The sequence below is a fragment of the Pseudonaja textilis genome, chromosome Z, assembly GCF_049901715.1.
Source record: "Pseudonaja textilis isolate UNSWEBS1 chromosome Z, rPseTex1.2, whole genome shotgun sequence".
Lineage (NCBI taxonomy): Eukaryota > Metazoa > Chordata > Lepidosauria > Squamata > Elapidae > Pseudonaja > Pseudonaja textilis.
In genome coordinates, this window is record NC_142008.1 from 5,529,477 (window position 1) to 5,550,674 (window position 21,198).

Genomic DNA, 21,198 nt, shown 5'->3' on the forward strand with positions numbered 1-21,198 from the left:
CATAGGTCAAGGACGACGTGCACTGTGCTTGGGGGTCCCAAAGTGGCCCACATAACACCCCTGTTGCTTGAGCTACATTGGTTTCTGGTTTGCTTTCGGGTCCGATTCAAAGTGTTGGTTCTTACTGTTGGAAGAAATATCTTTCTGGGGTTCAGTTCCAAGTGAGGAAAAAGATTCTGGAAACGTGGAAGTTGTTTGGAAAGGTGGTTTAATGGTGGACAGGACCACATGCCGTGGAGCTCCTGAGCGAAAAGGACGATCACACGCTTCAGGATGTTGGGTGAAGGAAAAGAAGGAAAAGGGGGAAGATGCTGAGGGTGCAATTGTTTCATACCATCTGTTGGGCCCCATCTTAGTGTTTCCTGTTCCTGTGTAAGGAACGTATCCCATTGGCTGTCAGACTCCCAGGGGAGGGGGGTCTTAGCTAACTTTGTAGGCTTTGTCTGGGCCACATGGCTTCACCTGAGTGCTGGCTGATGCAATCTTTCCAGGCCAGGTGGTGAGAATGGCAGAGGCCTTTGTTATGTAGAATATTCTGGCCCAGGCCATAATGGCCATCCATTAACAAAGGTGAGGGTGAGTTTCTGCTTCTGAGTTTCTCTTTTCAGGGGAAATACTTTTTAGCATATCCTAAAATATTTCGAGGGGTGGGTTTTAACTTCCAACATTACCTTTAAAGCTCTTCATGGAATAGATCCAGGGTGCCTGAGGAACCCACTCACCCCACCTGCACTGGCAGACCCCATGGGCCAACGAATTTTGGCTGGTAGGGTCCAAGGAAAACAGCCTTTTCTGCTGAGGCTTCCATCCTTTAGAACATGGTGCCTCCCAAGGTGAGATCTGCACCCATCTTTTGGGCTTCTACAAGGGTCTGAAAACTTGGCTCTGCCAACTGGCCTGGGGCCCCAATGGGTCCTTAGGGCCCCAGGCAGTTGGCTCATTCTGGAGGTGATTAATGGGCTCAGGCAAAATCCCCACCTCTTCCCTCTTCTTTGCAACTTGCTGCCTTCTTTCCCATCTTTGTCATTGTTAAATCATTTTTTAGTGTTGCTCTTTACTGTTTTAATCTTTTATATTGTTTTTGTTGAATATAGGCTGCCCAGATTCACCTCTAGGAGGTGAAATAAAATAAATAAATAAAGCTAAATTTCATTTACACTATCCTGCTTCACTACAAGTAGTCCTTGACTTACAACAGGTCATTTAGCGACCGTTCAAAATAGCAATGGCACTGAAAACTGTGACGTACAATAATATTTCACGCTTGTGACCTTTGTGTCATCCCCATGGTCACATGATCAAAATTTAGATAATTAGAAACTGATTTGTGTTTTGCAACCTTCCGACAAGCAAAGTCAAAAGGGAAAAAGGGAAGCCAGATTCACTAACAGCTGCATCACTAACTTAACAACTGCAATGTTTCACTTAAGAACTGTGGCAAGAAAGGATATAAAATGGGGCAAAATTCACGTAACAAATGTCTCACTTAATGAATTTTGGACTCAATTGTGATCGTAAGTCAAGGCCTAGCTATATTGCAAACCAATCATGCTTTTTTAAATGGAGCCACCAAAGGAATTCCTATTCTAATTTCAATATTAAAGTGATTCTTCTGGCTTTTTGTCTTTATTTTTTTTTTTAGCTTGTGTCCAGATTTTCCCATGCTGTTCAGTGGATGTCACAAAATTTCCTGGCAAAGTTTGGTGGCGCCTGAGGAAAACCTGTTATCAAATCGTTGAACACAGTTGGTTTGAGACATTCATCATTTTCATGATTCTTCTCAGCAGCGGAGCTTTGGTGAATATAAAACCTACAATTTCCTCTCCTTTAAAAAAAAAATACATGTAATTTGTGTTATCATCTCAGTATGTGGTTCCTCTTGGATATGATGAAAAACACTAACCATTGCTGGTTCTGGAGAAAGATTCAAGATTTATAATTGTCTTTTGTTGACATATAGGGATGAATACTTCATTTCAGGAAATCCTTAATTTGAGAATGAGTTGTTAATTAGAGGCCCCGAATTCTCTCCCTTAGTTGAAGAATTCGAAGCATCTCAGTTTAGATCAGAAGTGTTCAACCTTGGCAACTTTAAGACTTGACTTGTGGACTTTGATTCCCAGAATGACTGGCTGGAGAATTCTGGGAGTTGAAGTTCTTAAGTCTTAAAGTTGCTAAGGATGGACTACCATGGTTTAGACCAGGACTGTCAAACTCACAGGCCACGGGCTGGATGCCTCACATGCTGGCCATGCCCAAGCCCATTTTAGCGAAGGGGGGAAGTTGTGATATGTCACATGACAACACTGTGATGACATGAGTTTGACACCCCTGATTTAGATGATCCGGTTACCATTGTCTCTGACTAAGACAATGGAAAGTAGTTGTTGGTCAAAGAAAAATATGCAACACTGGAGCTGGAAATTGATCTCCTGTTTGAGCAAGGGGTTGGAGTAGAGGACCTCCAAGTTCCCTTCCAACTGTAGAAAGAGTGAAAAGAAGAGCAACAAAGATGGTTAGGGAACTGAAACATGAAAAACGGTTGCAGGAACTAGGTATGTCTAGGCTAATGAAAAGAAGGTCTAGGGGTGAACATGATAGCAGTCTTCCAATATCTGAGGGGCTGCCCCAAAGAAGAGGGAGTCAAGCTATTCTCCAAGGCATCAGAGGGCAGGACAAGAAGCCATGGGTGGAAACTAATCAAGGAGAGAAGCAACCTAGAACTAAGGAGACATTTCCTGACAGTTAAAACAATTAACCAGTAGAACGACTTGCCTCCAGAAGTTGTGAATCCTCCAACACTGGAAGATTTTAAGAAGATGTTGGATAACCATTTGTCTGAAGCGGTGTAGGGTTTCGTGCCCAGGCAGGGGGTTGGACTAGAAGACCTCCAAGGTCCCTTCCAACTCAGTTATTCTGTTAGTCTTTTCAAAAAGAATATCTGCAATGGGAAATGCTTTAATATGCCACTTTGTTTTCCCAGGCCTTTGAAGACATCTACTTAGACGAAAGGAAGAACATTAAAACCATGCTGGAATATGCTGATAAAATCTTCACCTACATCTTTGTTTTGGAAATGCTTCTGAAATGGGTGGCCTACGGCTTTAAGAAGTACTTCACCAATGCCTGGTGCTGGCTTGATTTCCTCATTGTGGATGTAAGTACAGAATTACTTTTCCAGATGGTATTGTACAGCGGTGTGGTGGTGGTGGGCACAGATCACTGGCTAAATGGGGCTTAAGTTTCTCAGGGTGGTGTAAAATGTACCCATGGCATTGGGTGTTTACAATTCTACGTAAGATGACATCGAAGGAAATTTGCCTTTTCACTCTGGAATTAGATAGCTGGGTGTAAATATAGGTTTGAATGATCTCATGGTTCAGCAACCTTTGCTTTAGCAGAAGAATATGAGGGATGTGAAATCAGGATGGTTTTCAACTGCCGTCCCTTGCGTAAGTAGTTCTGAAGAGAAACATAAGTTTACTTCCTCTCTGGCACCTTTTTGTTTTTTCCTCTTTAGTAAGATTTATCCAGAAGAAAGGGGCAGGATTACAAGAATTCCAGCAACTGGACTGGAGTTTGAGAGACAAAAGTACCACCTATGTTAAAGTGGAGACTTCCTAGGGGTCTTTCTTACAATCTTTCTGTGAAATGGCAAGGAGGCAGATCTTTTCACCAGTGACAGGGAAGCTTATAACTGGGAATAATTAGAACTGTAAAGAAACCAAATTTCATACTACATTGGAAAAACAAAATTGCCATAACTATAATAATTAGAAAAGGCTTAATTCCCAATAACATAGTCCCTCATTCCTGCCTCCTCAGTCTCTTCTCAACATCCAGATAGTCCTCAGCTTACAACTATAATGGGGACCAGAATTAATGTTACTAAGGAAAGCAGTTATTAAGTGACTTCTGCCCAATTTTACAATCTTTTTTGCCACTGTTATTAAGTGAATCACTGCAGTTATTAAGCAAATCATGTGACTGTTAAGCGAATACAGCTTTCCCCATTAACTTTGGTTGTCAGAAGCCAGATGGGAAGGTCACAAATATGATCTCATGACTCCAGGATGCTACCATTGTATGTGGATTGCACCTGAATTTTGATCATATGGCCATGGGGAAACTGAAGGGGCTGTATGTGTGAGGACTGATCATATGTCACTTTTTTCAGTGCCGTTGTAACTTCAAATGGTCACTAAATCAATGGTTGTAAGTCAAGGACTACCTGTGATGACCCGGGGTGTGGCACAAAAGCAACATAGTCAGATAATTAGTAGGAGTCTCTTTATTAGCTCCAACTTTCCCCCAATGTCCTGGTTACCTTCTGGCTGGAGAAATATTCTCCCAGGAACAGCCTTTGGCTGCAGAGAATCAAGTCCAAAACTTGGTCAACAAAAACTGAAACTACAAGTCCAATCAAAACAAAATGAGGTCATTAGTCTGACAGGGCAGGAGCAAGAATTCCAGATGTGAAGGCACAGCAATAACTCAACATGGTTGGGAAGATGCCAGAAACACAGAAAAGCGAAGTCAACCCAAGATAAATTCATATTTGCTCCCAGCAGCTGCCGCACTCAGCATGCATTTCTTTTAAACTCTCTTCCCAGCTGTGGCTAATGAAGGGAATCAGGGCCTTTTCCTCCCCCGTAAGCCACGCAACCCATGTTGCTCTCTTCTCCTTTCCCCCCTGCGTGTCCTAGGATGAAGAGAAGATGGGTCTGGGTCTTCCTCTGAATTCCCTCTCCCTTGTTCTACCTCTTCCCTGCTCTGCTCAGCCAGACTTTGCCCTTCCCCAGTTTCCTCCACAGCCAGTGGAGCCATACTCCCACTCCCTGTCAACTGTTCATCTTCCTCCTCGAATTCAGACTCTGATAGGGGCATGACACTACCAGTTCTTGAGTCCTAAGACAAATATTTCTAAAGTCGTTTCTTCACAAGCAGTCTAGAATATTTTCCCAAGTCCCAAAATAGCAGAAATGAAAACAATATTATATCAGTGGTGGCTGATTGGTGCTTTGAAGATACTGGAAGTCCCTGGTAGGAAAATGACCTTTGTTGAATTTGTCTGAACAAATTCAGACCTCAAGAAATGCTGAATTACTCTTTCTGAAAACTCTGTTCAGACCTTAAGAATTTAGCTCATCAGAATATTTCCATTAAGAAAAGGATTAACAGTGTCATAAAGGGTGGTCCTAAAAGAAGGCCAATGCTCAGATTTTAGGATAACAAGTTTAGACAGATTGTCAGGAAATACCTTCACCCTTAGTTTACTTCTAACATAGTGGAAACCTCTCAGGTTGGTTGAGAACAAAACAGGTTCCTTAGTAGTAGAAGAAAGTTTCTTATTGATCGGTTTTTGTTTGAAGACGATAAAAGAATAAGAACTTTCATTTTTGTAATTTTATTTATTTCTTTATTCATCAAACTTTCCAAGTGCTCATCTTCCTCATAGAGGGGCTTTAGCAGGTAACTCTAGAAAACTTTTCAGGTTCCATAGTCATTATACAGGTAGTCCTCAACTTGTGACCGTAATTGAGCCTGCAACTAGGATAATAAGTTGTGACAACTGTTAAATATTACATAACTGGGCCAGATTTTTACAACCTTTTTTGTAGCAATCATTAAGTGAATGCAGCTGTCGTTAAGTGAAGCTATTTTTCACTATTCATTGCAGAAAATCAATAGTAAAAAATCAGTTTCTGGCAAAAATATTGTAAATCGTGGTCATATGATCACAGGGACGGGGTAGGTGGGTGGCAATTGGAACATGGCACCCAGGTCATAAGGTGCCTTTCCATTGTAACTTTGAACTGTTGCTAAGTGACAGGTCATAAGTCGAGGACTACCTGAACTGGCTGCTTACATTCCTAAAAATAGGTTAGGAGAAAATTCACTTGCAGGGAGCTGCCTTAACGTGGATGTATTTGTTTGATTGATTATAGCTATATCTTTGTCACTTTAGTTGGGCTTTCAAAGTAATAATGAAGTAGATACAGTCTAGCAAAATGTAAATAAATTTCAATAAACCATAATTTAACCATCCTCTAACTTTAAATATCATAAAACCAGAGTAAATATTTTCATACATATGCAAGTGTCTACTTAACCATATCTCTGGATCTCCAGAGCCTTATTTGAACAGCTATATTTTCAACAGCTTTCTGAAGGTTACTGATGAAAACACTGTTCTTATTTTTGAGGGTTATTGGCTTCCTGGGTAGGGAGCTACCCCAGAGAATTTTGTCTTCCAAAGTAAATATCCATACCTCTGGTGACTTTTTGCAAGTACTCAGGGTTTTTTGCCTGCATTTTTACAACTATTGCCTTTACCATCCTGGCTTTTGCATCCTTCTTTTTCCCTAAATTCAGATTTTTGAAGGAAGGAAGGAAGGAAGGAAGGAAGGAAGGAAGAAGGAAGGAAGGAAGGAAGGAAGGAAGGAAGGAAGGAAGGAAGGAAGGAAGGAAGGAAGGAAGGAAGGAAGGAAGGAAGGAAGGAAGGAAGGAAGGAAGACAATTTAGCTTTTCTTTTCTTTACATGTGAAAAAGAAAGTACACCCTCTTTGAATTCTATGGTTTTACATATCAGGACATAGTAAAAGCCACCTAGTCCTTAGCAATTCTTAAAAGTAGGAAGGTAGAATATAAAACCTCAGAAGAACAACAACACATCATATGACACCATGTCATCATTTATAAACACTTTAGTTATTTCATAATTTAATAAACCCTACACCCTTTGACAATTGTACCTCTTTTCTCCTCTTCTTTGAAAATATTCCATATTTTTTTAATTTATTTGCCATATTTTTTAAAGGTAATTCTGAAAGCAAATTGCATTTCATCAAATTAAATAATAGTAAGTGGGAAACAAATGCAATGGGGAGTGGGGGGAAATCTGTCATCCATGAAATATTTCTGCTAAGGATTGGGGTACATAATTCTAGTCTTCATTGCCCCTGAAAAATAATTTTGTCCTCTTCTTGGATACTGTAGAGCAGAGGGATTTGAGTTCAACACATGATTTTCCCAACTTGATCAGTTCTTAAGACGTGCATAGACAGAGGAAAAAGGATGAGGGAGAGATAGGTTGATGAACTTGTGGTGTACACCATAAAATCAGTGTTTTTAGAATAGCTGTTACTGTAGTAGAAGAGTAAACAGGGCTGGGGGGGGGCAGAGTTAGACATGTCATCAGCTTAGAATCCATATGTTGCCACAGTGTCCAAGTGCAGCCCCCCTTCTATTCCATTGATTTTTATCTCGTACCAATTTAGAGCTGAACAATTTAGAGTTGAATAGATTCTTGCATATAGATTTGAGCAATAAATCTTCTGAATTTCTCAACATAATATGGCCCTTTGCACCTGGCATTAATCTAGTCAATTCACGGTCAGTGCTAAATTGATTCTAGCTAAGGGCCAAAGGAATTCAAGGGGAGCTGGACTTGGATCATTTGTGGCAACTTAATGACTCTAAGCTGATGATACATTTGACACCACCCTACAGCTCTGCCTGCTCTTCTCCTACAGATGATCCGTTTGCAACAGTGTTATTGGCTGGAACTGCTTTTTGGAGAAGAGCAGGACTAAGGCAGGATTCATTCCAGTTGTGCAGAGGGCTAATCCTCACTTAAGGCTCATTTTGGAAGCATCCTGCATACAGGTAGTCCTCAACGTACAACCCCACTTGAGTCCAAAATTTATGTTGCTAAATGCGAAATTTGTAAAGTGAGTTTTGCCCCATTCTACAACCTTTCTTGCCACATTTGTTAAGCAGTTCTTAAATTAGTAACACGATTGTTACGTGAATCTGGTTTCCCCTTCATAGATGTGAGTTAGTTGCCAAGCATCCGAATGTAACTCGTGTGACCATGGGGATGCTGCAGCAGTCATAAATGTGAAAAAAATGGCTCATAAGTCACTTTTTTCAGTGCCATTTTAACTCTGAATGGTCACTAAATGAACTATTGTAAGTTGAGGACTACCTGTAGTTCTCTTTTGCCTAGGGAGGCATCAATCTCATCTACAAAGCTATTGGCAGAGCTGGCCTCACCCTGGCAACTGTCAATCACGCTGCTATGAACATAATCACCCAAAGAATTTTTGTAGGCCCAGATAATGCATAGTCAACAACTCTAATTTAAGTCTATAAACATGTGCCCTGGCATTTTTGAGATTGTCCTCTTTAAACATTTTCTTTTGTTTGCATGTTAAATTTATCTTCCCTGAGAAATGCCTCTTTTTCTTCCTTGTCATGTTTGGGATTATAAGGAATAACAAACTCAGGCAGCAAGTAAGATCACACAACACTTCCTGATTATTATTATTATTTTTATCATCATCATGCTCAACCAAAAACTTATTTCCTTTATGACCTGCACACGGGTGCTAAGGGAAGATAAATATTTTATTTACTCCTGTATTTTTTATCCATTCCTTCAGCCAAACAAAGCTCTGAGGGTCTTCGTAATCATAACCCTAATCTTGATTTAAAATTAATAAGATCTGCTTCTTTCGAGCACGCTTTTTAGAAGTCATGGAATGGGGGCGGGAAGAGTTTTGGAAGCAGAAGAAAGGAAACAAATCCCTTTTTGTATTTTGGGGGATTTAGATGAGATGGAAAGATTGTGGTTTCCTCTCTTTCTGATATCTTCAAGAAAAAGGAGATAAATGAGGAATGGAGGTTGGATCACTTTCCTTTTCTGCTAAGTTATTTGTCATAGTTGATGGAAGGACCATTAGGAAGAGAAAGGCTATCTTTTTCCACCCTCAGAAATTATTTCTTTTCAGCTCAATTTAGAAGTAACTCTGCTGCTGCCATATTGTCATGGAGTGATCCAGTAGTGAAGACTACTAAAAAAAATAGTAGTCAATTGTTTTATCCCATCTTTCACCCTGACGCAGTTGTAAACTCAGCCCAAGCTTGTTTCAGAGAGATTAATGTGTCACATAGAAAGTTGGTCAAAATATCCAATGAAAACCAGAAATTGAATGATGCCTTGGTCAGAGCAGGAATTGGAGATATTTTACAACCAGGTCGGTATATTAGAAAGAAATGTGTGGGCATTGTTACAAAATGGCTGCCCCATGGGATAAGTCTCTCTTATGGGACATATAATTAATTTTACTTAACAGTCCTTCCTCCTTTTATTTTTCCACAACAACGACTCTGTGAGGTGGGTTGTGATTGGCCCAAAGTCACCTAGTTAGCTTTCATGAATGGGACTAGAACTCACTGTCTTCTGGTGATTGGCCCAAAGTCAGCTAGCTACCTTTCATGACTAAGGCAGGATTGGAACCACTGGTGGGATTCAAAAATTTTTTACTACTGGTTCTGTGGGCATGGCTTGGAGGGCTTGGTTTGGCTTTATGGGCGTGGCAGGGGAAGGATACTGTAAAATCCCCATTCCCTCCCCACCCCACTAACCTGCTTTCCAGCTCCATTCTCCTGTGCAGGGCAACCAAGGAAGACCCAGCCAATCAGCTGGGACTCAAGGGGAGGCAGAGAATAGAAGGGGGCAGGGCCAGTCAGAGGTGGGATTTGCCGGTTCTCTGAACTACTCAAAATTTCCGCTTCCGGTTCTCCAGAACTAGTCAGAACCTGCTGAATGCCACCTCTGACTGGAACTTACTAACTCCTGGTGATTAGTCCAAGATCACCCAGCCAGCTTTCATGTTGAAGCAGGGACTAGAACTCACAGTCTCCTGATGATTGGTCCAAAGTCACCCATGCCTAAAGTGGAACTAGAACAGTGGCCTACCCAGCCCTTCTGGCTCTGCAGACCGATACTGCTGGTGGCACTGGCGGTGAAAGGGTGCCTTAACCACTAGGCCACAGTGACCACTAAAATGTTACCTGCATCCTCTTCTACAGGATGCTCCCTATTCTACCAGGTTAGGTAGCTGTCCAATATTTTTTTTATTTTCTAAGGAAGAATTTTGTGGCCCATATGGGAAATTTCTTCCTAATACCTTGGTTTTCCACAGTCATGCCGGGCTGATCATACTGGGCCAATTCCATTCAATATACAAATCTCCTCAATTCAGAACCTTAGTTGTGAAAGTGACCAAGTTATTCTGTCAATCTGGCCTAATTTTTCATCATTATAGTTAGGTAAGGATGAGAAGTAAGCCTTGCTGCCTTCTGGTTCTCAGAATAAAAGCTGGCTAAAAATATTCATAAATGAATATTAGGCTTATTATGTTTAGAGGCAAGCACAGCCTTTTATTATTTATTTCATTAGGCTGCCTCTCCGTGCCTTTTATGTGTAACTCAAGAGTAGGAATAGACAAACAAATACCTTTTGTGTTGTTCTTTAATTTTCCCCAACCCCTTTTTGGGGAAATTGGCAAATATTGGTCCTTGCTTGGTTAAAATAAAATAAAAACAACTCCTTGTCCATCTGTATTAGCCAAACTGCAACTTTCCCCAATTTTGAAAACTTTGAACTCACCTCATGAAAGGGTTTTTAAATAAAACTTGGAGGTGGGTAGAATCTGAATTCATTGACATACAGGGAGTCCTCAACTTATAACTGAAACCACAATTTCTGTTGTTAAGCAAGGCATTTGTAATGCCCAACTTTAAAAATATTTCCCATAGTTGTTAAGCAAATCGCTGCAGTCATTAAGTGAATCATGGGATGTTAAGTGATTCTGGCTTTCCCCATTGACTTTGATTGTCAGAAGTTAGCTGGGAAGGTCACAAACGGTGACCGCATGACTCTAGGATGCTGCAATTGTGATAAACACGTGCCCGTTGCCAAGCATCCATGTTACTGTGGACACTGTGTCAGTCATAAATGCAAGGACCAGTTGCAAGTCATTTTTTGCAGTGCCATTGTAATTTCAAATGGTCACTAAAAGAATGGTTGCAAATCACAGTTGGATGTGCAAAGCTAAAAGAAGAATCCTTTTTTTTTTCCAAAACAAAATTTTCAGAACCTTTTTGGCAGCATGCCAAACCCAATTAATTAGGCTTCAATTTTACTTCTACCTCTTTCATTTGACTTGAAATGGTTCTTTTTTAAAAAATGCTTCTGAAGAATTTTGCAAAGCTTCCTAAAGTCATACCAATAAAAAGAACTTATGCAGATTCACCCCCATCCTTAGTCAAGGAAAGCCCATATTAAGTAATGTTTGCTTCTGAATGCTTAAAAGCAATTTAAAGGGGCAGCTAAAACCAATTTTCCTTTTAAATTAACCCTTGCAGCCTCCCCCCTTCAATCCCCCTCTTACTTTAGCCCAATCAGATCTTTGATTCAGGTATGTAGAGAGCCAAGACCATTTCATCTCTGTGAATTACTGAGGCCAATTCTTCTTGTAAAGCTGGGCATCAGAGAAGCTACAGTAATCCATCAAACAAAGTCTATTTTTGTCCAGGAGAGAATCCCTGAAGATGTGCTTTGATAATGGACTCTAAAACATCACAGATTTTGCCTCTCCTGCAAAAAGGGAGGAATAACGGGGGAAAGCTATGTAAAAGGGATGTATTATTGGCAGTGTAGGCATAACTAAAGCAGGAAGCAATGCAGTTATTAAGTGAGTTGTGTCAATTTTAGGACCTTTTTTGCTGCAGGAAATCACACATAATAAGTGAAACACGGCAGTTGTTAAGTGACCCCAGGACACAATAACCACCATAAATATGAGTCAGTTGCCAAGCATCTGAATTTTGATCACATGACCATGAGGACGCTACAACAGTCATAAGTGTGAAAAATGGTCACAAGTCACTTTTTTTCAGTACCGTTGTAACTTTGAGCATTCACTAAATGAACTGTTGTAAGTCGAGAACTACCTATAACTTTCTTATTTCCACTTAATTACATGACAGGGACACAACATATAAGCCATGAAGTACAGATGTAACAAAAAAATGTTGTGCACGCATCCTATGATTATGATCACATGTTCAACTGCAAGCTTGTGGTTTCTTTATCCAGGTTTCCATAACTCTGGAGTCCTCTGGAGTCTTGAATCTTATTTCTGTTATTTCAACATAAGAATATTTAGACCAATTCTCAGAGTTATAAGAATCCTGATCAACTGTATGTCCCTTTCAGGGTGTCTACTTTAAATTCGTAGCACTTCAGCTTATTATAGAGGAAAGGCCCAAATAAGAATTTCTAAAACTTGCCTGTCATACAGATTTCAGAAAATACCTACAAGACCAAGCCAAGAAAAAGAGGTAATCCCTGACAGAGTGTTAGAGTAGCTACCAAGTTAGCAAAATCTTATTCAGGAACCCAATTGACTGCCAGCCGTCTGCCACATTGTCTTCAAAATGAAACTGCCATATGGAGTAAATATACTGATGGCATGAAATGGCTTTAATTGTTTTCTGATTTTTTTTTCCTCCGGTTGATTAGCAAGATGCAGTTTGTGTGGCCTGAGTGGTAATTGGGCAATCTGCTATAATCAGTTATTCTCAAAGAGCTCTAGCCAAATTCAAAGCATGTCTCTTTTTTTATGCTTTTCTTTTGTGGAGCTGTTTTAAAGTTTCTTTTGAAAAGGTATTGAATTTCCTACTCATCTTTATAAAAAAAAGAGTAGGTGGGGGAAATTGCAGAGTGCTTCCAGGAAAAAAGAGGCATCAAATGGAACAGTAATGATGTATCTACTCTAATATTGTGCTTTTGGAGAAGACTGAAAGAGAGATCTAGAGAATTCGGTAACAAACAGAGAGCAATTCTGCCCTCCCTACTTTTTCCTTCTAACGAGGGGGCAATTATGTGTGTAAACCCAAGACATGATGAAAACTCCCTAAATGCACAACACAGAGACAGAATTAACAGAATAGACTTCAAAATAACAGAGTTGGCAAGGATCTTGGAAGTCTTCTAGTCCAACCCCCTGCCCAAGCAGGAAACCCTATACCATTCCAGACAAATGGTTGTCCAATCTCTTCTTTAAAACTTGTAGTATTGGAGTACCCAGAATGTTTGCAGGCCAGTTGTTCCACTGGTTGATTGTTTTCACTGACAGGAAATTTCTCCTTAGTTCTAAGTTGCTTCCTTCCTTGATTAGTTCATGGTTCTTGTTCTGCCTTCAGGTAGTTTGACCCCGTCTTCTTTGTGGCAGCCCCTTAGATATTGGAACGTTGCTATCATGTCACCCCTAGTCCTTCTTTTCATTAAACTAGTCATACCCAAATCCTTCAATTGTTTTTCATATATTTTAGCCTCTAAGCCCCCTTATCGTCTTAGTTGCTCTTATCTGCACTCTTTCTGTAGTCTCAACATCTTGTTTTAATTGGGAAACTGAGCGTCTTAGCCAATATTCCCACCAATACTGACAAGGCAAACCACTTGTATATAAACAGAGAACAAAGTCTGCTTCCTTATAAAATTGATGATAATACCTGCTTTGGTAAATAAATGCCTGCAAGAAAATAATCAAGGTGAGAAAGCACCAAGGATGCATAATCCTCCTCCTCCTCCCTTCTGCAAACCTCACTCTCTTGTAGTATTGATTGTATTATTTAGTTTAGTAACAAAATGTCTGCAGAAAAGCAACCAAATTAGAGAGCGCTAAGGTTCCCATAATCCTGAACTACAGAGATTCTGTTCTATTGGTACAATTGGTACAATTTCTGCTGCTTGACAAGTCACTTGTGCACAGATCCTATTTTATTCTAAACCTAGTGAATTTGAACTATTGGCACAGTTTGGAGCCAGAAAAATTAAAATGCCATATCGTTTCAGATCTTTTGATGTCCTACTTTTCTTCCCACCAAGTCCATTTTCTAGAAACAAAGTTCTTTGTGGTGACAACAAAAGCAAACTACACTCCTTTGAACATATAGTCTAAAAAAGAGCTCTCGGGGTTTTAAAAATAATGAAATAACCAGTAGTTTTTAAAAATAATTATCAGATCAAATAAAATCAAACCAATAGCCAATTAAAACGATAAGAACAAGCACTGTTTTTATGATTTAAAAGTTAATTGAATGAATGAAGAGTTATATTATGGTGCCATAAATATTGACTGAGATGGCTTTCCAAATTTATTTAGGGGAAGGTAGGGAGTAGGAATGCTTCTAAAAATGAAATTAATCAGATTAATGTAAAGATTGTTATCCATTGCAGTTCTGGGACAGGAGTGAACAAACTATCGGTCCTTAATTTTTCTTCCAAGCACATTTTAGAAGCCCCTATAACAGGTGTCTCCAAATTCAGCAACTTTAAGACTTCTCACTCATGCTGTCTGGGGAACTCTGGGTGTTGAAGTCCACAAGTCATAGAATTGCCAAATTTGGAGACCTCTGTGCTATAGCAATTATCCAAGCAAAGACATTTCTAGAAGGTGGAAGGGAATGCAAACTATCAAGTTAATAATGGGTACAGCTGAAGCCCCATCCATTTTTAATGTGCATTGTGCAGAACACAGACATATAGAAAGGGCAAGGTTTAGGTTGCATTGCTGTCCTTGCCAGTTTAATTGCTGTCCTTGCTATTCACTGCCATAGCAGAACCTCTAAGCATAATCTTTGAAAAATCTTTCAGGACCAGCTCCTTGCCAAAATTATGGTCGCAAGCCACGGTCATTCCCATCTTCAAAAAGGGAGACCCCAGCCTAGTTGAAAATTACAGACCAATCTCTTTATGCTGCGTCACCTGTAAAGTCATGGAATCAATTATTAACCAATCCATTATCCTCCACTTAGAGACAAATAATCTACTCTTCAATAAACAATTTGGTTTCAGAAAAAAACTATCCTGTAATCTGCAACTCTTACACTGCAAAAACATATGGACTACACAACTCGATCAGGGCAAAGCAATAGACACAATCTACATAGACTTCTGTAAAGCCTTTGATTCAGTGGTATACGACAAACTACCACTAAAACTAAAATCTTACGGTATCTCTGGACACCTACATAACTGGATAGAAGCATTCCTGTCAAACAGACAACAAATGGTCAAAATTGGGAGTGTCCTATCAAACTCTGTACCTGTCAACAGTGGTGTCCCCCAAGGCAGTGTTCTAGGACCAACTCTCTTCATACTCTACATAAATGACCTCTGTGATCATAGTAAGAGCAACTGCATTCTCTTCGCTGATGATGTAAAGCTATTCAACACCACAGACAATACTACTACCCTCCAAAAAGACCTCGACTATGTATCAGAATGGTCAAACAAATGGCAACTTCAAATCTCAACAAATAAATGCTCTGTCTTACATATTGGCAGAAAAAAAATCAGAAAATAAAATACAAGCTAAATAGTCAAGACCTTGTTGAGGATCCAAACTTTGCCAAGGACCTTGGAGTACTCATCTCAAATGATCTAAGTGCTAGAGCCCACTGTAATTACATAGCCAAAAAGGCATTAAGAGTTGTTAATCTAATCCTACGTAGCTTCTTCTCTGGTAATATCATACTACTAGATACTAGAGCATACAAAACATTTGCTAGATCTATACTCAAATACAGCTCATCAGTCTGGAACCCACATTACATATCTGATATTAACACAATTGAGAAAGTCCAGAAATATTTCACAAGAAGAGTTCTCTGCTCCTCTACTCATTGCAGAATAGCTTATGTCACCAGACTCGAAATTCTAGACCTAGAAAACCTAGAACTATGCCGCTTTCGGTCTGATCTAAGTATAGTATATAAAATCATACATTGCAATGTCCTACTTGCAAATGAATATTTCAGCTTCAATCATAACAATACAAGAGCACACAATAGATACAAACTCAAGGTTAACCGCACCAAACTTGACTGCAGAAAATACGACTTCAGCAACAGAGTGGTCAATGTTTGGAATACTCTACCTGACTCTGTGGTTTCTTCCCCAAACCCCAAAAACTTTAACCTTAGACTGTCTACTATTGACCTCACCCACTTCCTAAGAGGCCTGTAGGGGGCGTGCATAAGCGCACCAATCGTGCCTACTGTCCCTGTCCTATTGTTTCTTTTATTTTTCTTATAAGTATCTATCTCATGTGTTCAAAACTATATTTATTCTTATACCTGTATCTTGTAAGCGATTGACAAATCAAATAAATACTACAAAAATACTAAAATACAGTAGGATTTTTTTTTTTGTTACCATCAGTGCAGTTTTCCCAGGTCTTGTGAGGTTTGTGGGGGAAGCAATAAGAGAATTAGCCATCAACAGGGACATAGAGATAAACAACGTCTACCTACCATTTGAAAGAGACAAAAAGGTAAAAAGGAAACAAAAAGACCAAAAAGCCTCCTCATCCATCATTCAACACCTAGGGAAGCAGATATTAATACCGTACTAAGATTAACACTAGACCAACAATTAAGAAGCAAACAAGATACTATCAACTTAGACAACTAAATAAGTAAGCAATAAGCAGCAGGCAAATCAAGGTACCACCAAATCCTCTCCCACCAGCACTGACGGGGTGAGCCACTAGTATATAAAATGAGAGCAAACCCTATTCCTTCACTAGCACTGATTATGTTACTTACTTTGGTAATGAAACGTCTGCAAGAAAATAACCAAGGTTAGAGAGCATCGGGGATCCTTCAACCCTGACTACAAATCTTCTTTTCTATTGGTAGGCAATTTAATTTATGCATTCTGCTTTGTTTCAAGAGCCAACTTGGGTGTCTCGAAGGATATATTGCAACAATACAAAAGTTTTTTGCGCTTTCCTCCTTCTAGAATAGCTTTTGACTAAACAGCCTTGGGGAGATGTAAAGTAACTTGGACCAAACTCACTTAACTTTATGAATTTAGCTAAAGTGAGAATAATCTAATTGTACCCTTCTATGAAACTCCAAAGTTGGCCTTTTATTTTATGTTCTCTGCTGGTATCAGGAAGCTTTCATGACCCTGGCTAAGAAAGTAAGTAAAAAGAAGAAAGTCTCCTTCAAATTAATTTGGATTCCTGGTGATTTCATACACATGTTTATGTAGCTTTCCTGGCAGCATGTGGAAATTGTTTTCGTGACTTTCTTTTTGCGGGGTGAGAGGAAGGGAGAGATTTTTTTTCCACTTTCCAATCTAATTTGTAGCCTTGGGATCTCTTGGTGGTCTCTCATCCAAACAATAACCAGGCCTGACTTGCTTAGCTTCTGAACCATCCCTGTTTGAGAGCCATGTCCAAATTCCAAATATAGGACAAATGCTGTTATTCTATTCTATCACCACAATCGCCACAGTGGTTATCATACCCTTGGCTGAGCAGGCACCATTGGGACAGCAGCTGTCACTGGGAAGAGGATACAACAGGTATTGTGCAAATTGTAAAATAATGCACTTTCCTGCAACCTCAAATTAGAGCTTTATTTGGTGTCTTTGGTGGTTTCTGAGTTTGGTTGTTTTCTTGTAGAAGATTCATTTACCTAACTACATTACATTATCAGTGTAGTATGGAGCGGGGTTTGCTCTCACTTTATATTCTAGTGGTTTAACCTGTCCTGAATATAGAGAGCAAACCCCACCCTGCTACTAGCACTTACGATGCTATCTAGTTAAGTAATGAAACTTCTGCAAGAAAACAGCCAGACTATTGATAATCCCTCATTTTAACCCTGAGTTACAAATACTCTCCTTTATTAGGAGGCTTTCTGTCTCTCTTTGCTGCCCTCCAATGGTTTCCTGGAGTGTTGCAGCTCAGATCAATCCGCTCTAAATTTTGCTGGTTCACAATTAAGGATCCACACTAAAATGAGGTGGGAAGAGGAAGCACAAAGCAGATTGTTTGAAGTACCATGACTTTGCCACTAAACAAACGCATTCACAGTGACATGAAAAGAAGTGTTGACTAATTAGCCTTTTGACAATTTGTGTTTCCTGCCAAATTGTTGTTAACATCATATGATTTAACAAAATCTGATGCCATTTAAGGAAAGTGCTTAAGACAGTAGCAATTTTCAACATTTACATTCTGTGTTGATTCTTTATCACAGCTGGTAGCAATGATACTCTTTGCTTTAATTAATTGATAGGTTTGGACTGCTTTCCTTTCATAACTTGGACAATGCATTTTATTCTATGAATTTCCCTCTTCTCCAAATCTATTAAAATACTGGTTATGAAAGAATGACATCATTGGTTTGGACACAGATTGGAATGAACTTCACAGATAGATCAGTGGTGTATATACATGACAGAAGCCGTCCATTTCTAGTTCAGAATTGGCAACTTGTGGTCAAGGAACTTATGTAGAAAATATGCGTATGGAGAGGAATTGAACGAAGAAGGGGGGGTGGAACCTCTTTGCAACCAATACTTCCTCCTTCCATCATAAACCAGCTTGTATTATTAGTTATCAGGCTAGAAGCCAAGAGTCTCTGAGTTCTAGTCCTACCTTATTTATGAAAGAGGGCTAGGTGACTTTGGGCCAATCACCAGGAGACAGTTCTAATCCTGCCTTAGACATGAAAGCCCTCTGAGTAACTTTGGGCTAGTTACTCTCTCCCAGCACAACCCACTTCACAGGGCTGTTGTCATGAAGAAGATAAGAAGAGAAAGTTACTTATAAAGGCAAGATAAAAAAAAAATCTAATAAATAAATCAGCTTTTTCAGGTCAAGGTCCTGATTTGTTCCTTATGTTGTTCCCTGCAATCATCCAAGTGGTGCTTCATTTGTTGAAGCAGACCAGAAGAAATAGGACAACTGTTAATACTTATTATTTATTTATATTTCATACTTTTATATATCACATTAGTATTATTATCTTATTAATAACTGTCAATACCTGAGGTGGGTTGAATGCTGATGGAAGTACTCTAGTTTGTCCAAATGCCAAACTTATAAAATAAAATACTTGTCTTTTGCTCTTGCTTGCTAAAGTAAAAAAAAAAAACTTCAGAAATAAATAGAGAACTAATGAATGTTGCATAAGGATTGAATGGCTTGCTAGTGCTGTGCCTAGGAGAAATAGGAATTATGCAACCTGTCACCTCAAACTTAACCACCCAAATTATGCTTCCTACCGTTGAGTGGCTTTAACAGCCACCAATGTCTAGGACATATGACATAATTCAAAGCGATCTTGATAAATTAAAGAAATGGACTGGAAATTACAGAATCGCATTTATCAATTGCAAAGTCCTTGACTTAGAAATAGAAATTAAATGGACTTGTATAGAAGGGCTGCTGGCTTTTTAACTATATTTGTGAAAAGGTCGTGGAATAGAAGCCAATTAGAAGCTGAATATAAGACAGCAGGGGTGGTGCAGCTAGAAAAAAAAGCAAATGCAATTTTGGGCCACATAATCATGTATGTAATTTCTAAATCACAAGAAGAAACTTTTTCCCTTGGCTCTGAACAACCTCAACATCAAGCACAGTGACCGCTTCTGCACACACGTCTGAAGGGGGGTTTAGAAAATCAGGAACAGCTTCAGAGAAAGGCAAGGAGAATGGCCAAGGGAAGTGATGCAACACTGAAGAGAGACCAATTGACCTCAACATGATTAGGCCTGAGAAGAAAAGAATGGGTGGAGGAATATGCCAGCTTTCATCAGTGTCTGAAAAAGATGTTCTAGAGAAGAAAGGAAAAGCCAAAGGACAAGAAGGAAAACTGGTTAGTGGAATAAGTGGATTGCCAGGTTCTCTCTGAGCTTGGGTTGTTTTCTTGCAGACATTTCACTACCCAGCTAGGTAGCATCGTCAGTGTTAGAAGGGAACGGGGATTGCTTTCTGCTTATATACAAGTGGCTTGATCTTGCATATAAACAAGTGATTAACAGTCTTCTTGGAGGTTCCTTGATAGGAATAGAAATATGATATGGATATTAAGGAATATGAAACACAGGTAGCACTTGACTTATGATCGCAATTCAGCCCAGAATTTCTGTTGCTAACTGAGAATTTAACCCCATTTTGCAAACTTTCTTGCCACAGTTGTTAAGTGAGTCACTGTGCTTGTTAAGTTAGTAACACAGTTGTAAAATGAATCTGGTTGTCCCATTGACTTTGCTTTGCACTGTCCCAGGGATCACGTGACCCTGGGACAGTGCAACTGTCACAAATATGAGTCAGTTGCCTAGCATCTGAATTTTGATCATGTGACCATGGGGATGCTGCAACGGTCATAAATGTGAAGAACAGTCATAAGTCACTCTCTTTAATGCCATTGTAACTTTGAATAGTCATTAAACGAATGGTTGTAAGTTGAGGACTATCTGTAGTATTTGGAACAGTGATTGGATAGTGATAATTAACCATCAAGGTGGGTGGACTTTCCTTGATGCATTCAAGGGAAGACCTGATAAACTATTTTGGGGGATAGTTGCTGAACTAAGCAATGGGTTGGATTTAATAACCTCAGTGACTTTTTCTAATCCTAGGAATTTTATGTTTCTATGGTCAACCATGACATCAAACTATGTCTGGCCTACAAACCTTTTTTTCACAACGAGTGTGCTAGAAAAACAACTGCCACCTCCTTTTTTTTGGTCTCATAATGTCTTAAGTGTAATATTGCCATCAGATACAGAAGCCAAGGAAGAATAAAAAGAATAACAGAGCTGGAGTCAGAAAGGAATGTTATATTAATGACCTGGGCCACCTTGAATAACTAATTTTATTTCTTAGTAGACTAAACTCATTGGTTTCTCCAGTGTTATAAAACAAGTTCTGTAAGTATAGGGGACTTCTATCCTTAAGAAAAGAGCTAAAACTCCCAGCTCCATTTTATGGTTCTCAGAAGATCTGTTCTACGGAGTCTTCCAAGAAAGACATTTCAGCAAGAATGAAGATGACATTCAGAGGAAGAGAAAGGATCAAATAAATTAAACGAAAGAAGCCAGTCTTAACAATTTGTGTTGAGTCAGTCAAAAGGGAAGTGGGTGGATGAAAGTCTCATTGAAAAGCACAGATATTCATTTTTCTCTACTTGCTCAAGACAGGCAGTATGCGTTTTGAAATGTGCCTATTTTTTTAAAAAACAACAACAACAACAACCCAGATCACGTTGAATCAAGCCCACAACCTAAGACTTATGTCTGAATTTCTCTAAGAAGCACAATTTATCAAGGAGAAATGAAATACTTTCATAATCATTAACCAGTAGATATAAACAGGTTGTTTTGACCCATGGAAAATCTCTTGTTTTTCAAGGCTTTGCAGATAATACAATCCTTTATAATGAATTTTTGGAATAAATATAGTGGAAGTCTGCCAACAGGGCAGATGACCGCTGCATTTTGAAGTACCAATTGTCAGTGTAGCCATCTTCTTCAAT

General features: G+C 39.3%; 1 protein-coding gene across 6 annotated transcripts in view; it reads left to right on the forward strand.

Moving 5' to 3' along the window:
* Positions 1 to 21,198, forward strand: part of LOC113447963 (sodium channel protein type 5 subunit alpha-like) — a 381,002-nt gene that overhangs the window by 311,934 nt on the left and 47,870 nt on the right. For all 6 annotated transcript variants that reach the window (XM_087917483.1, XM_087917477.1, XM_087917478.1 and 3 more), the window contains 2 exons: positions 1,643 to 1,797; positions 2,984 to 3,157. In XM_087917483.1, the coding sequence (XP_087773609.1) occupies positions 1,643 to 1,797; positions 2,984 to 3,157 (329 nt within the window). The remainder of the gene's footprint in view (positions 1 to 1,642; positions 1,798 to 2,983; positions 3,158 to 21,198) is intronic.